This window comes from Coregonus clupeaformis, chromosome 12, assembly GCF_020615455.1.
Source record: "Coregonus clupeaformis isolate EN_2021a chromosome 12, ASM2061545v1, whole genome shotgun sequence".
Taxonomy (NCBI): Eukaryota; Metazoa; Chordata; class Actinopteri; order Salmoniformes; family Salmonidae; genus Coregonus; species Coregonus clupeaformis.
The window spans coordinates 37287725-37306015 of record NC_059203.1 but is presented as its reverse complement, the minus strand read 5'-3'; the positions used below and the strand labels follow the sequence as shown (position 1 = coordinate 37306015).

General features: G+C 43.0%; 1 protein-coding gene across 1 annotated transcript in view; it reads right to left on the bottom strand.

The window, feature by feature from the left end:
* The window catches only part of LOC121577586 (guanine nucleotide-binding protein G(i) subunit alpha-2-like), a 113526-nt gene that overhangs the window by 13881 nt on the left and 81354 nt on the right, over positions 1–18291 (bottom strand). Inside the window, exons 2-3 of the mRNA XM_041891317.2 lie at positions 7738–7780; positions 1900–2041 (exon numbers count right to left, since the gene is read on the bottom strand). Of these exons, the coding sequence (XP_041747251.1) occupies positions 1900–2041; positions 7738–7780 (185 nt within the window). The remainder of the gene's footprint in view (positions 1–1899; positions 2042–7737; positions 7781–18291) is intronic.

The window sequence follows — 18291 nt, the reverse complement described above, 5'->3', positions numbered from 1 at the left end:
GGTTGAGGATTACGGTTTTCCGGCTTATTCCCTCCTGATTGCGAGAATCCTCCAAACCGGATTTCTGGAAAACCTGGAATTTCTTTGAAAAGTTACCGGAATTCCGCAACCCTAAGTGTGTAAAATGAAAACTAGGGCTTTAAACAGCCAATCTATAGAACATGTAGTAAACTAAACTATCAGGCTAAGAGAGTAAGACACCAGTACATTTTGAGTAGCACTCCCTCTTACAGTCTCACCCCTGAGGAGGTGCTTTGTAAAGGAAGTTAGCATGGCTGAGTTAGCTGCTGCAGCAGTGAATACAGCTGATAAATATACTGCAGTGGGGGACTAGAGAGCGAGCCCTGTCCCCTTCAGCACTACATACTCACTGGGAGTGCTATTAGATGAGCCAGCTGTAATGCGTGTGCGTGTGTGTACAGATTGGGCTGAGACAGGAATAAGCCTACAGCCCATTCCTACTCCATTTCTATTTAAATTCCTACTCCAGTCTCCTTTTCACTTGATTTCTAACACGTAAATGACTTAACAAAAGGCATATCTCAATAGGCATGGGTGCTGCACATTTGTAGTGAATGAGATGCATTAGTGCCATACAATGTAAAGCACTTTATCAACCACCATCTATAAAGACAGAGCAACTATTCACCTAAATGAAATAAAAAGGTATGGCAACCAGGTCTAACACTTACTATGATACATCCAAATCTACTGCTTCACAAAGCAATCTTAAGCAACATCCCTCACTCCAGATATTGGAACAGTTCATCAGTCACATGCTAGGTATATGAGTGAGCGTTTCCTCTGCAAGCTTCTTTGTATCCAGAGCCATATATCTAAATACATGCCTCTGCTTAGAGCTAGTAGAGCAGCATAATCCACAAAGCCCATTGTTGGAGAATGTAGCCTGTCTTTTGGTGTACAACATTATCATTCTGAATTCATTATGTCGAACAGGTTAGGTTATAATACATTACACTGGATTAGTTTCACAGCTGGGAAGTTTTGATTTCTGTATTTTAATTATTTTGAGAGACACTGCCAGACCTGCAGAGATTTGTAGCAGGAATATCTCTTGCAGAGCTAGCTACCTCCAATAAACCAACTCTGACACATACCAGTGGGAGAACACTCTGCCCTCTCCATACCTCCTCTGCACAGGAAAGTAATACCGGCAAGTAGTACAAAATAAAGTATTTATCTCAACACTTGATCAAATCCAATATTAGACTTTGTAGAGAGTGAGCAGATCGCTCAGTTAATAATACTTCTGATAGGTTGGTAATATAAAGAACAGGCACATCTTTCATAAGATTCCTATCTGCACAGAGATGAACTGTAAATCATATTTGGGAAAGACATGGGGGGCATGACTATAATTATCTCTTACTAAGAACACATGGATAGTTTTTTATAGTTGTGTCATTACTCTCAGTAGTGCCCACTGGCCAGACAGGCACCTCAGCTCTGCAGTGGTCCCCCTAGTCTAATGACACACATGAGCAGCAGGACTGAGTACACATGGCACATCACTGTATGGCATTCACTCACTCCACCTCATTCAAGGTCTGGGAGGCTATACTACTCGAAACTCTAAACTGTCTGGAGGCTATTGTCACTTAGCACTTCAGGAAGAGGAGATACTTGAGCATAGATCATTTCCCCCGCCTCACTTCAGACAGATTAGAGCTGGACTAGAGAATAGGGACAAAGTGGAGAAGTCTGTTTTGTGAGAAGAGTGGGTGCGGTTCAAGGGCTGGTTGGCTTTTGGAGCAGCAGTGAGGCGTATGCAGAGAGAACAGTGGCTGCTCAGGTGGATGGACTCAGACACTCTGTGTGTGTGTGTGTGTGTGTGTGTGTGTGTGTGTGTGTGTGTGTGTGTGTGTGTGCGCGTCTTACCGCTCGAGCAGCCTCTTCGTAGTCGATCTTGAGGTTAGCCATAGCCTTGATGATGGCCATGATGGACTGGATGGTGTTGCTGTAGACCACAGCTCTGTACTGTTTACACTCCTCTTCTGAGTAGCCATCCTCATGGATGATCCTGACAGACACAGGAGAGAGAGAGACGGTGGGTCATTTAAACAGGAGGGAGAGACGGTGGGTCATTTAAACAGGAGGGAGAGGGGAATGGGACATTTAAACAGGAGGGAGAGGGGGATGGGACATTTAAACAGGAGGGAGAGGGGGTGGGTCATTTAAACAGGAGGGAGAGGGGTGGGTCATTTAAACAGGAGGGAGAGACGGTGGGTCATTTAAACAGGAGGGAGAGAGACGGTGGGTCATTTAAACAGGAGGGAGAGGGGGATGGGACATTTAAACAGGAGGGAGAGGGGGTGGGACATTTAAACAGGAGGGAGAGAGGGGGTGGGTCATTTAAACAGGAGAGAGAGAGACGGTGGGTCATTTAAACAGGAGGGAGAGGGGGTGGGACATTTAAACAGGAGGGAGAGGGGGGTGGGACATTTAAACAGGAGAGAGAGAGGGGGTGGGTCATTTAAACAGGAGGGAGAGAGACGGTGGGTCATTTAAACAGGAGGGAGAGGGGGGTGGGACATTTAAACAGGAGAGAGAGAGACGGTGGGTCATTTAAACAGGAGGGAGAGGGGGTGGGTCATTTAAACAGGAGGGAGAGAGGGAGTGGGTCATTTTAACGCTACAGCATACAATGACATTCTAGACAATTCTGTGCTTCCAACTTTGTGGCAACAGTTTGGAGAAGGCCCTTTCCTGTTTCAACATGACAATGCACAAAGTGAGGTCCATACAGAAATGGTTTGTCGAGATCGGTGTGGAAGAACTTGACTGGCCTGCACATACAACTTCTCGATGAACATCTCATTTAAAAATCATGGGCATTAATATTGAGTTGGTCCCCCCTTTGCTGCTATAACTGCATCCACTCTTCTGGGAAGGCTTTCCACTAGATGTTGGAACATTGCTGCGGGGACTTGCTTCCATTCAGCAAATGGGGGACCAACTCCATATTAATGCCCATCATTTTGGAATGAGATGTTCGACGAGCAGTTGTCCATATACTTTTGGTCATGTAGTGTATGTGCAGATATTTGCACCATGTCATTGCTCGCTCTCTCGCTCTGCTGTGAGTGCATGATGAGCCTCTTGCTAGCTGTCAGTCATATGGCGAGGGGGTGAAACTTATTGGCTAAAACTCGAATTGCTAAGGGTCTGGGCCCACGTAGGGGAAAATGTAGGGAAAATGGCACAGCATAGCTTCCAGGAAACAGTCGGGATTTTGTGGTTAATTGAGGTAAAACTGTTATTCTGCTCATATACTATGCCTGTGTGAAAGCTGGAGGTTTAAAAAATACTTACTAGTCGCCAAAGTTCCGGAGCATTTATTTTATCATTGAATCAAGTACCCTCTACTTTAATCATTGGCTGTACTATGCATACTGTATACTTCAGTCCATACAGACATTACTGGTCTGTGGGGGAAGCTCAGGGAAGCTCAGGTCTCTGCTGAGAGAACACTACACTAAAACTAAAACAAATAGACTATAGTATGGAGGAGGGAGACTGAAAAAAGTGACAGTAAAAAGTGGCCAGGCCAAGACAGGTGCTCCTACGCTACGAAACAAATATATTTTCCCCGTCTAGTCACACAAATGCCCTCTGGGAGCATGGAAGGGGCCCTGCGGTGAGGCGTTCTCAATCAAACTAATTGGAATGCAAGGGAGCACGCTAGGACAAAGGCCAAATGGGACTTAAAGAATGAGCACACAGAAGTGTTTTTCTCAATTACAATTCAGCGGAGACAACACACCAAAGAGCCACGCTGGCTGGGGAGGTTGTAGGGAGACTTACTTGTTTAAAGTCATGTTCAATTTCCCCAAAATGTAAAAATAACTAGATTTCATGCAGAAACATACATTTTCCTAGATGAGATCTGATGAGATTGCAAATTCATAATGGTAATAGTCAAGAAGAACCACAGCAGAATTAATTTTAATTCTGAAATCTAAGTAACATTTTGAAATTCCCGAGCAAATCTTGATGAAGCCTTTTCCTTGTAAGTGGAAAAGTTATTTATACAAAAGGCAATTAAACTGAACAAAAATATAAATGCAACATGCAACAATTTCATTTTTCTTTACTGATTTACAGTTCATATAAGGAAATCACTCAATTGAAATTAATTAATTAGGCCCTAATTTATGGATTTCACATGACTGGGCAGGGGCGCAGCCATCAGTGGACCTGGGAGGGCACAGTCCCACCCACTTGCGAGCGAGGCCCACCCACTGGGGAGCCAGGCCCAGCCAATCCCACAAAAGGGCTTTATTACAGACAGAAATTGTCCTCAGTTTCATCAGCTATCCGGGTGGCTGGTCTCAGACGATCCCGCAGGTGAAGAAGCCGGATGTAGAGGTCCTGTACTGGAATGGTTACACGTGGTCGGCGGTTGTGAGGCCGGTTGGACGTACTGCCAAATTCTCTAAAAAGATGTTAGAGGCGGCTTATGGTAGAGAAATTAACATTACATTCTCTGGCAACAGCTCTGGTGGACATTCCTGCAGTCAGCATGCCAATTGCACGCTCCCTCAAAGCTTGAGACATCTGTGGCATTGCGTTGTGTGACAAAACTGCACATTTTAGAGTGGCCTTTTATTGTCCCCAAAACAAGGTGCACCTGTGTACTGATCATGCTGTTTAATCAGCTTCTTGATATGCCACAGCTGTCAGGAGAATGGATTATCTTGGCAAAGGACAAATGCTCACTAACAGGGATATGAACAAATTTGTGCACAGAATTTGAAAGAATGCTAAGAGGTGATGTAGAAAGAGGTTTTAACAGTGTTTCGCCCATGTATTACAGGGTTGTGTGTGGTGTGGTGTGTGTGTGTGTTATTAGTGCAGTGTGAAAGGGTTTAATAGCGTCAGTTGAAGTGATCTGTGTGAGTGGATGAAAGAGGGATTGATAGCATGGCAAGACGAGAATGTGGAGGAATAATTCAACCATTGAAGAGCGTGTGTGAGGTTATATAAAGGATAATTGTGTGTGCTTGCATTGATGTGTATGTGGGGGGTAGGTGTGTGTGTGTTTTGGTATTCCAGGTAGTAACATCTGTGTATGTCTTCATGAATGTCTGTGAGAGGGATTGAGGGTTTAAGTGTGTGTGTGTGTGTGTTCATTTGTGAGATTGAGCAACGGGGTTATACAGAGACAACAGTGCCTCCAGAGCCTAGGTGCTCATAACCATCAGCTTTAGTCCTACAGATTTACCCCAGCACTCCTGAAAAAAACTGCATGGTTCAAGAAAAGGTGAAGGATGTGTTATAATGCACCCAGCCAGAGGCCACACAAACAGGGGGATACAGTAGATTTCCTGCGTATGCTTGGCTGGATGTTCAGATGCACAGGGCACTAACCAGTAACTAACCTGTTCGATGTGCTTTCCAGTTTGTGCACAAATGTTTGACATGACAACAAACATGACAAAAGAGTCATATGCACAGAACATACAGGTCCAGATCTGCAACCAGACTAATAACCTGTATCCTCTCTATACAGTCAGGTCCATATATATTTGGACATTGACCAAGTTATTATGATTTTAGCTGTCTACCACAGCATATTGGAGTTGAAATTAAATAATGAATATGAGCTGAAAGTGCAGACTTTCAGCTTAAATGTGAGGGTATCTACATCCAAATCGGGTGAACGGTGTAGGAATTACAACACTTTTTATATGCGTGTCCCCCCTTTTTAAGAGACCAAAAGTAATTGGACAATTGGCTGCTCAGCTGTTCCATGGCCAGGTGTGTGTTATTCCCTCCTTAGTTCATTTACAAGTACCACCTCATCTGTGAAGCATGGTGGAGGTAGTGTTATGGCGTGGGCATGTATGGCTGCCAATGGAACTGGTTCCCTTGTATTCATTGATTGACTGCTGACAAAAGCAGCAGGATGAATTCTGAAGAGTTTAGGGCTATATTATCTGCTCAGATTCAGCCAAATGCTTCAAAACTCATTGGATGGCGCTTCACAGTGCAGATGGAAAATGACCCGAAGCATATTGCGAAAGCAATCCAATACTTTTTTAAGGCAAAGAAGTGGAATGTTCTGCAATGGCCAAGTCAATCACCTGACCTGAATCAAATTGAGCATGCATTTCACTTGCTGAAGGCAAAACTGAAGGCTAAACGCCCCAAGAACAAGCAGGAACTGAAGACAGCTGCAGTAAAGACCTGGCAGAGCATCACCAGGGAAGAAACCCAGTATCTGGTAATGACTATGGGTTCCAGACTTCAGGCAGTCATTGACTGCAAAGGATTTGCAACCAAGTATTAAAACTCACAATTTAATTTATGATTATGTTAGATTGTCCAATTACTTTTGAGCCCCTAAAATTGAGGGGCTATGTATAAAAATTGTTGTAATTCCTACACGGTTCATACAATAATTTTGACAAAACCCTTAAATTAAAGATGAAAGTCTACATTTAAACCACATCTTGATTGTTTCCTTTCAAATCCATTGTGGTGGCGTACAGAGCCAAAATGATGCAAATTGTGTCACTGTCCAAATACTTATGGACCTCACTGTACGTTCCAAATGATCCAGCGGGGCTAGTAGGGAGCATCCTGTACAGCGTAGACTTAAACTAACTGTATACTCTACTGTCAGAGTAGCTCCTTGGAATATGAGCTAGCAGGGAAGGAGTCAATGCATTAATCATGGTGAGAAAAACTCCTACGGTCCATACGTTTTTATCAGTGTGTGCATGTGTGTGAGTGGCTGTTCATTCCCGGGGAGACCGCAAACCCATATGTAACAGTTGAGAAAGAAACAGGCTTACGACTAAGTATAGGAAGCAGTATGTACTGTATAGATCAAATCAAATCTTATGTCACATGCTTCGTAAACAACAGGTGTAGACTAACAGTGAAATGCTTACTTACGGGCTCTTCCCAACAATGCAGAGAGAAACATTATAGAAAAAATTATAACACAAGGAATAAATACACAATGAGTAACAATAACTTGCCTATATACACAGGGTATCATTACCGAGTCGATGTGCAGGGGTATGAGGTAATTGAGGTAGATATGTACATATAGGTAAGTATAAAGTGACTAGGCAACAGGATAGATAATAAACAGTAGCAGCAGCTTATGTGATGAGTCAAAAGAGTTAGTGCAAAAAGGGTCAATGCAGATAGGGTTCCACAATAGGCGGCCCGCAGCCCGAATGATTTGATTTGGCCCCCCAAATGTTTTGATATTTGCTTTTTGGGGGGGGGGGACATTAAAGACTGTAAAATGACCAGAAAATCAGCTCAAAGTGATTTTAACTTAGGAAAGCTATTCCCAAGTATTCCCACGCATAGATAAAGAGGCATATCGTTGATCGTATACCAATGTAATCAAGGTTTTTGTCAAATACTATATCTGTTTGGGCTTCTTGAGGTCAATGTGTAGTGTAGAAATTATTAATAATTATGTTCCGGCCCCCTATCATCTGCTGAAGTATAAAATTGGCTGAATGTAATTGGGGACCCCTTGTATAGATTATAGCATGAGGGAAAGGACTCCTGAAGAAAGGATATGTAGAGGATTCTGGGTATCTAGCTTAAGAATGTACTGTCCCGGTCTGCTTGTGTTGACAATGACATCAGAGTCTGGTTGCGATATTGGGTTAATTGGTCATGCTTGACGGGAACAGCAGCAAAACAAAACAATGAGGAGCCAGCCAGACATGGAGCTCAACTTACTTCATCTGTTTCACAATGGTGCTCTTCCCTGACTCTCCAGCACCTGCACAAAGAACAAAAATAGTCAGAGGTTAAAAATACACTCCCGTTAGTGGAGAAATGTAAACAGGCAGCCAGCAAGGCTGCCACACATCGGGACCAGAGTACCCCACCCCCCTCCTCTTCCTCAGGCCTTCACGCTTAAATGTATCTCTCCCTATCTTCCTTTCTCTGAGTTAATCTGTCTCTCTTTTCATATACCTCCCAGTCGCTCCCTATCCAGTTACAGCCTAACAGTTATGTCAATCTACAGTAGTGCATATAAACAGTAGTATCGTTATGCCTCCGAGGCCCCCTCACTGTCTCATTGAGTTTCACAGAGTTTCCTATACCCAATAACTCCTGTGTCAACAGCATGACCTGTGTCTTAACTTCAGAGCAAGCCGTCGTGTTGTAACTCTCCCTCCCCACAGCCGCTGAGACAAGGCACTTAATCATCATTAGCGTTGAATTAAAACGTCTGTGTGCTTTCACAAACAGGATATGGGCCTGTTCCTTCAGGGAATTCTCAGATGACGTCATGTTGCTTGTTTCATGTTCAGGGTCCATAGGCTATTTTCCACTACTGTACTGTAATGTTAAGTAGTTGGCTATCTGGATAAGCTGGCAGGAAGAGGACAGCAGCACTGAGTAGATAACTAATCACACAGCACTAAATGACCCGCAGTCCACCCCTAGAGTCATGGTCACTCTGACCCAACAAGACTCACTGTTTATATGCAGTGTGTGTCTGTGTGTCAGACCGCACGTTACCCAACAGTAACCATAATCTTCCACCTACAATACAAGCCACTGACATTCTACCTTCCACAACAGTGATGTGAATACAGAGCACAGAGTAGACACACGGTCAGACTGTCTGAATTCTCTCCATTTAAAACCTCCTTATAGTCCCCATGCTAACTGGCCAATCTAGGAGACACATCCTCTGCTCCGTTACCCATTCTAAAGAGGCCACTCTCTCAGCACCCAACAGTTAGCAAGTCTCCCTGCAATGAAGCACTCACTGATCTTCTCCAGTATGTGTGCTGAACTGATGAGCTGAAATAAAGAAAATGGAGGAGAAATGGAGGAGAGAGGCATCTCAGGCTCCAAGCCTTGAGGGAGAATTTAAATTGTAATTTTATTCCTAACTGAACACAGAGGGAAGTGACTCAGAGACACAGTGGAAAGTGTGTGTGTGTGTGTGTGTGCGCGTACTTTCCCATCTGTGTGTACCCTCTATATGGATTCATATGTGTATTTGCTCAAGTGCATGGTGGGGTTGAAGCAATAATATACGTTATGAATAAATCATATGAGATGTGAGCCTAATAGCCTATGGTTCTGTCTGAGCATGTTGACAATCCTTCAACAATAATGTGTTGTCCGGAGTAAATTGGAGCCACAGGCCTTGTACACAGGCAGACACTGTAAAGTCCACTGTTTCCTTACGGTGCGTAAGGAAACTTTATGAATAGCAGATTTTCCTACAGGATATTCTTCAGAAATGAATGGCGGGCCAGACAGAAACAGAATGCCACCAGATTGCCTATAGAGAGTGCTACAGACACAGGTATGTGTGTCCTGTGGTTACATAGAGCCAAGCTGCAAACACACTCCCAGAGAGTTCATAGACCTGTTAACACAGTGGCGTGATGTGACTGAACCCAGCTAGGCCTCTCCCCCCACCACCACACACACGCATATGCTCTCCCCCCATTTCTTTCTCTCACGCTGTCTCTCTACCTCCCGCCATGTTGACGATGGAAATAGAACCTTTGGAGTTTGTCTAGTAAAGCGGAGGACATTATGAGCTGTAATGACAGGAAGAGTACAACACTGAGGTTTATGGCAACAAGGGAGAAGATCTATTGACTGTACACACACGTATCTCCTATAGACGGATAACTTCCATACTGACTTCTGAAAACCAGATTAGTGTGTATGAGTATGAGGTTAGTAAGTGTGTGGGTTTGATAGATTGTGCTCTAAAAATGTGTGCGCCCTCTAGCTATAATACCCCTGAGATATGTGAAGGTAACTTTGAGATGCAATACAATGTGAAAAAGACCATGCCCATCAAGAGCACTTCTCTCTGGTTTTTAATGTCCCAATACCTTGGCATCGGGTCTATAAACTGACATATAAAACAACAATTGACACAGCAATCTGTTCTTTCCAATTTAAGCTACAAAACAAAAAGCTCAATATATGGGGCATTGAACCGTCAGCCTTGCGCAGACTCTGCCACAAGGAAACACAATCAATAGAACATATTTTCTGGTACTGTCCATCATTGGCTCGCTTTTTGAGTCAGGTCCAGGAATGGTTGTTACGTCCTAATATCAGGGTTCAGATGGACCTGCAAACTGTACTGTTAGGGGATCTGAAAAACCACAATCAGTCAATGGGAAATATCATACTCTTGGGTAAAGTATTTATTTTTAAGGCAATATCGGAACAAATTTGACAAAGAGGGAGGTTCAGGACCCTCGTAAGACAACATAGTAAAATGGAGGGATGTATTGCAAAAGGAAATAGCAAAATGGCATTATACTGGGAAAGATGGGTTAATCTGTGGACATGGGAGGGTTGGAGTTAAGATCACAATGAATGGTGAATGGCTGCTGTGGGTGAAAACCCAGCACTTGAAGAGTAAATTAGGAATATACAGTACCAGTCAAAAGTTTGGACACACCTACTCATTCAAGGGTTTTTCTTTATTTTTATTATTTTCTACATTGTAGAATAATAGTGAAGACAACAAAACTATGAAATAACACATATGGAATCATGTAGTAACCCAAAATCAAATCAAAATATATTTAATATTTGAGATTCTTCAAATAGCCACCCTTTGCCTTGATGACAGCTTTGCACACTCTTGGCATTCTCTCAACCAGCTTTTCCAACAGTCTTGAAGGAGTTCACACATATGTGGAGCACTTGGTTGGCTGCTTTTCCTTCACTCTGCTGTCCATCTCATCCCAAACCATCTCAATTGGGTTGAGGTCGGGGGATTGTGGAGGCCAGGGCATCTGATGCAGCACTCCATCACTCTCCTTCTTGGTAAAATAGCCCTTACAACGCCTGGAGGTGTGTTGGGTCATTGTCCTGTTGAAAAACAAATGATAGTCCCACTAAGCCCAAACCAGATGGGATGGCGTATCGCTGCAGAATGCTGTGGTAGCCATGCTGGTTAAGTGTGCCTTGAATTCTAAATAGATCACAGACAGTGTCACCAGCAAAGCACCCCCACACCATAACACCTCCTCCTCCATGATTTACGGTGGGAAATACACATGCGGAGATCATCCGTTCACCCACACCGCGTCACACAAAGACACAGCGGTTGGAACCAAAAATCTCAAATTTGGACTCCAGACCAAAGGACACATTTCCACCGGTCTAATGTCCATTGCTCGTGTTTCTTGGCCCAAGCAGGTCTCTTCTTCTTATTGGTGTCCTTTAGTAGTGGTTTCTTTGCAGCAATTTGACCATGAAGGCCTGATTCACACAGTCCCCTCTGAACAGTTGATGTTGAGATGTGTCTGTGACTTGAACTCTGTGAAGCATTTATTTGGGCTGCAATTTCTGAGGCACACCTGTTAATTGAAATGTATTCCAGGTGACTACCTCATGAAGCTGGTTGAGAGAATGCCAAGAGTGTGCAAAGCTGTCATCAAGGCAAAGGGTGGCTATTTGAAGAATCTCAAATATTAAATATATTTTAATTTTTTTAGCACATTTTTGGTTACTACATGATTACATATGTGTTATTTAATTGTTTTGATGTCTTCACTATTATTCTACAATGTAGAAAACAGTCAAAATAAAGAAAAACCATTGAATGAGTAGGTGTGTCCAAACTTTTGACTGGTAGTGTATGTATAATTATTTACAGGTACCGTAGATGTGAGCCAAAATAGCTGTAAGTAGCAGTAGAAGTATTGTTGTCCGTTAGTTTACTCCAATCAGGGTAGGGGTGGTAGGGTAGGAGGAAACAATTATTGAGAAAAATGTATAAAGGGGATTATAAATTATGCAAACAATTAAATTGATAGAGTCTTCAATCTATCTGCAATATTATAGCTGAGCTACATCCCCAAATAAAAATATATAAATAAAAACACTTATTTCCAACACAATCAATGTTTATGCTGCCTTATTTGCTTATATGGAAAAACAGCTAAATTTCCTACAGGGAATGACCAGTTAATCACAATGTAAACTACCTCACTGGTTAAGCTTGAGGTACCTAGTTCCTGCACACACACTCCCAGACATGGTGGTATGTTATCACAATGCTGCTGCTGAACCATTTCCCTGCATTAACAATGTACGCACGCATGCGCACACACAATGTACAAGCCAGCGCTGCACTGGAGACCTTCAATACCTCATGTACCCGCCAACCTGCAATAGACGCTATGATGTTCACAGCACATATTTGCACGCACACATCCAGTAGAGTCAAACACACGTATGCGTGCAAGCACATAATGTACACACATAAACGCAAGCATACATTAGGCTAATGCAAACACACACACAAACACACACACTCGACCAAAGTCATTTGTGCTACATGTCGAGCCCCATAAACCTATGCAAGCCTCGTGCCATTTGCTTTTTCAACTAGAACAGGTCTTTTGAATGGTAAAATGTAATAAAATTCAATTGCATCAAATATAACAAATTAAAGTGTGGGCTTCTATCAGCACGGACTCTAAGAGCTGTGGTATGGCTGTTGTTAAAGAGTGGCCTGCAGATATCACTGTACCAGCTCTACCCATCTCCCCCCCTCCCCCTCTCTCTCTCTCCAGATGGAGGAAGGCCAGGGACAGCCCCAATGGGGACTACTCTCTCTCTCTCTAATACAACAAACAGCCTTAATCCCATTCTGACTATATTCACTTGTTCACTTTCACTTTACAAAGGAGGAAACAATCTGAGCCTGGGTTCTGAACGGCTCTTTTCAACACAGCAGCTTTTGAATAAAAGTGATATGGTGGCTGACTGGTCCTTGAGCAGATTAAAGCTGTGCAGAGGGAAGCTATTACGAGGAGGATGTTTTGGTCTACCTGCCTGACAGAGGGACTCATATTGGAGGATGAGTGTGAGTGGATATAGGGCCATTGAGAGCGTCCCTCCACTGTAATAAAAGTATGATGACAGTAGCACAGACACACACACGTGGGCGCAAAAAAGCTAGAACACACGTGGTCACAAATGCACACACTGTATCCCCCATATGGTGCTTCCACAGCCCAGAATCCTTAATGACACAGTGTGGAAACTCTCCCTGCAGGGCAGCACAATCGTTCACACTGGGTGCTGAGTGTAAGACTGGGAGTGTGTCTAGCATCACTAGACGTCACATACTGACAGGGGAAAATTCCTATGGTGTGAGATTGAGAGGTACCGTATAACTATAAACAGTCCATTCATCCACTGCTCTAATGCAGATTTCCACTTAGAAGCTGTGTTCAAGAGCTAGGGGAGCTGACTGATGTGAGTGTGCACACACGTACATGTAGGGTTTCTGAACCACCACAAAGGAGTAGACTGGTGTGTTTGAGTTTTTGTGTGTGCATGCACGTGTGTGTGTAACCCCCACAGAAGCATAGGGAGTGCAAGGCCTGTTAATCTTAGTCACACAGACAGAGACAGACAGACAGAGAGAGAGGACAAGAACCTGACACCCTCAGCATGCAGGGGGACAAACACCTACCTGGAGGTGACAGCATTCCCTCCCCTATGTGCCCCCATAGACACAACTATGACAACATAACCAACAAAAATGGGTCACAACTCCTGCAGCTCTGTCGCATGCTGGTTATGTACATAGTCAATGGTAGGCTTCGAGGGTACTCCTACGGTAGGTACACCCATAGCTCATCTCTTGGCAATAGTACTGTAGACTACTTTATCACTGATCTCAACCCAGAGTCTCTCAGAGCGCTCACAGTCAGCCCACTGACACCACTGTCAGATCACAGCAAAATCACAGTCTACTTGAACATACTCAAATCATGAGGCATCAAAGCCAAAGGAAATGAATAATATTAAGAAATGCTATAGATGGAAGGAAAGTAGTGTGGAAACCTACCAAAAAACTATTAGACAACAAATTCAATCCCTTTAGACAACTTCCTGGACAAAATGTTTCACTGTAATAGTGAAGGTGTAAACTTGGCAGTAGAAAACGTAAACAGATATATTTGACCTCTCAGCTTCACTATCAAATCTAAAATGTTCAAGTAGACAACCTAAGAAAATTAACAACAATAACAAATGGTTAGATGAAGAATGCAAAAACCTACGAAAGAAATTGAGAAACCTATCCAACCAAAAACATAGAGACCCAGAAAACCACGTCAAAAATGTTATAAATTGATTTGCATTTTAATGAGGGAAATAAGTATTTGACCCCTCTGCAAAACATGACTTAATACTTGGTGGCAAAACCCTTGTTGGCAATCACAGAGGTCAGACGTTTCTTGTAGTTGGCCACCAGGTTTGCACACATCTCAGGAGGGATTTTGTTCCACTCATCTTTGCAGATCTTCTCCAAGTCATTAAGGTTTCGAGGCTGACGTTTGGCAACTCAAACCTTCAGCTCCCTCCACAGATTTTCTATGGGATTAAGGTCTGGAGACTGGCTAGGCCACTCCAGGACCTTAATGTGCTTCTTCTTGAGCCACTCCTTTGTTGCCTTGGCCGTGTGTTTTGGGTCATTGTCATGCTGGAATACCCATCCACGACCCATTTTCAATGCCCTGGCTGAGGGAAGGAGGTTCTCACTCAAGATTTGACGGTACATGGCCCCGTCCATCGTCCCTTTGATGCGGTGAAGTTGTCTTGTCGCCTTAGCAGAAAAACACCCCCAAAGCATAATGTTTCCACCTCCATGTTTGACGGTGGGGATGGTGTTCTTGGGGTCATAGGCAGCATTCCTCCTCCTCCAAACACGGCGAGTTGAGTTGATGCCAAAGAGTTCAATTTTGGTCTCATCTGACCACAACACTTTCACCCAGTTCTCCTCTGAATCATTCAGATGTTCATTGGCAAACTTCAGATGGGCCTGTATATGTGCTTTCTTGAGCAGGGGGACCTTGCGGGCTCTGCAGGATTTCAGTCCTTCACGGCGTAGTGTGTTACCAATTGTTTTATTGGTGACTATGGTCCCAGCTGCCTTGAAATCATTGACAAGATCCTCCCGTGTAGTTCTGGGCTGATTCCTCACCATTCTCATGATCATTGCAACTCCACGAGGTGAGATCTTGCATGGCCGAGGGAGATTGACAGTTCTTTTGTGTTTCTTCCATTTGCGAATAATCGCACCAACTGTTGTCACCTTCTCACCAAGCTGCTTGGCGATGGTCTTGTAGCCCATTCCAGCCTTGGAGAGCTCTTTGGTCTTGGCCATGGTGGACAGTTTGGAATCTGATTGATTGATTGCTTCTGTGGACAGGTGTATTTTATACAGGTAACACGCTGAGATTAGAAGCACTCCCTTTAAGAGTGTGCTCCTAATCTCAGCTCGTTACCTGTATAAAAGACACCTGGGAGCCAGAAATCTTTCTGATTGAGAGGGGGTCAAATACTTATTTCCCTCATTAAAATGCAAATCAATTTATAAAATTTTTGACATGCGTTTTTCTGGATTTTTTTGTTGTTATTCTGTCTCTCACTGTTCAAATAAACCTACCATTAACAATATAGACTGATCATTTCTTTGTCAGTGGGCAAACGTACAAAATCAGCAGGGGATCAAATACTTTTTTCCCCTCACTGTATGGATAAACCACTTCTCCAATCGTTTTGGACATATAAGAAAGAACAAACAGAAAAAACATATACATGATCAAATTCAAATCTTAGAATCAACTATTAAGACTACCAGAACCCACTGGCTTCTCCAATTACATTGAATGAACTACAGGACAAAATACAAACCCTCCAACCCAAAAAGGTCTGTGGCGTTGATGGTATCCTAAATGAAATTATAAAATATACAGACCACAAATTCCAATTGGCTATACTTAAACTCTTTAACATCATCCTCAGCTCTGGCATCTTCCCCAATATTTGGAACCAAGGACTGATCACCCCAATCCACAAAAGTGGAGACAAATTTGACCCCAATAACTACCGTGGGATATGAGTCAGCAGCAACATTGGGAAAATCCTCTGCATGATCATTAACAGCTGACTCGTACATTTCCTCAGTGAAAACAATGTACTGAGCAAATGTCAAATTTGCTTTTTACCAAATAAACGTACAACAGACCACGTATTCACCCTGCACACCCTAATTGACAAACAAACAAACCAAAACAAAGGCAAAGACTTCTCATGCTTTGTTGATTTAAAAAAGGGTCTGCTATACAAATTGATGGAAAGTGGTGTTGGGGGAAAAACATACGACAATATAAAATCCATGTACACAAACAACAAATGTACGGTTAAAATTGGCAAAAAACACATTTCTTTCCACAGGGCCGTTGGCTGAGACAAAGATTCAGCTTAAGCCCCACCCTCTTCAACATATATATCAACGAATTGGCGAGAGCACTAGAACAGTTTGCAGCACCCGGCCTCACCCTACTAGAATCTGAAGTCAAATGTGACGACCGGCTCGATTCGGTCTTACGTAGCAACATTTGAAATTGTGTTTTTTACATTGGATAAAAGTATTGACTAGAAAATGATATATCATACACTACAGTTAAGGAACAATGGGAAAGTAATTCTGCTTTGAAAGTTGATAAACTTGTAACCTCACTTTTGAGAAAATGGCCCTTGAATGTTTTGGTAAACCTACTGGAGAGCTCTTCGTTGTCTACACCCATTCAGCATCGTTCACACCCTCTTAAGCCTTCGCCCCACCCATCTCTTTAAGGATTCACGAGGCCATGTACTAAACAACCAAAGATTTCAAGACTAAAGGCTGGTTTATACTACGGGTGTGTTTGTAAATTCAATCTGGAGTGCCAGAGTGCGCTCAGAGTGCGCTAGTAAACTCAGAGCGTTGTCAGATTGTCCGTTCGTAAATTCAGAGCGTTTCGCACTCGGAGAGTTCAGAGTGCACACTGGACGCTCTGGCCGAGGAGTATGGTTGATCCGAGCATTCTGACCTAACAACAGCAGTCAAGCACCCAAGCTAACTGGCTAATGTTGGCTGGCTACTTCCAGACACAAATGAGAGAACAGCTCACTCTGACCATTTTACTCGCCCTAGCAGAACTGGTTAGGCGGTTTTTATGTTATCCAGAGCGTTGGTGACTGTAACTGTGCTGCTGGCAACAATTTAATTACGCTTTTTTGCCAACGTTTACTGACACCGGCCATATTCAACGGGTGTTGAGCGTTTGTAAATTTGTCAGTTATTCTGCGCTCTGGCACACTCAGGTGAGAATGCTCTGAAATCAGAGCAGATAGACGTAGCTGGTAAATTTGCTCTGGCTATCTACAGTTGTCGCACTGACATCATGAACATTCTAGTGAAATGGTTACTTGCATAGTGGAGTCTTTTGTTTAGACATGTCGCTAGCTAGCTAAACAATTAACCATAATCCCAACTCATAACGTTACTACCCTGCATGAATCTGCAGGTAGCTAACCAACCAGGTTCAATGTTAGCTAGCTAACATTAGGCTATAACTAGCAATGCAAATGGCTCTGATATACGAATAATATTACTACACAGATCATACAAGTAGCGTTAGCTAGCAAGCCAGCCAGCTAACTTTAGCTAGATAGCTAACAGTACACTTGAACTTGAAATGAAAACGACTTTCTGACAAAATTAGAAACGTGTAATATCTGAAAATGTAGCTAGCTAGACTATCTTACCCGTATACATGGATGGACGCTTCTCCCTCTCTGTCACGGATGCTATGGTTTCCCTTAGTTTGAAGATGTAATCCGGAGACAGGTGTTTTATACAACAGCCTTCTGTGTGTTCTTTTTTCCACTCCCTCTGCATTATTGCAATCAAACGCCAAAATGTTCTCCATCTCCTTAGCTATCATCCTCTAATTCCACTGGGCAATCCACTGATTTCAAAACTCAGTCCTCCAGAAAGTGGAGAGCAACACTTTTGCAGTTCTACTACGTGATATCTTTCAAAAAAGCAGTGTTAGAAAGGATTACCTACACATAATGACCAGCTCATGTTATAGACAGAAGCGAGCTACATGGCAGACCAATCCGAACTCATCTCTCAGCATGTCCAGCCCAGCCATTATCTCAGCCAATCACGGCTAGCGGGAAGGTTCCTGTCTTTTTCCGTGGCTAGTAGGCTCGTAATTTAACAATTTTATTCGTATTTACAGATGGCATACACATTTTTATTTAGGCACATGAAAGTTCACATGTTCCAGAAGGCATTTCTGCCAAAAAACGCATTTTGATTTTTTAAAAAAGTTTACGTTCAAATGGCTCTACTATGAAGTAGTGACGCACGACATACGCCTAGTTTCCTGAAACGAGTAACAAATGTCTACAGTTTGCTGATGATCTGTT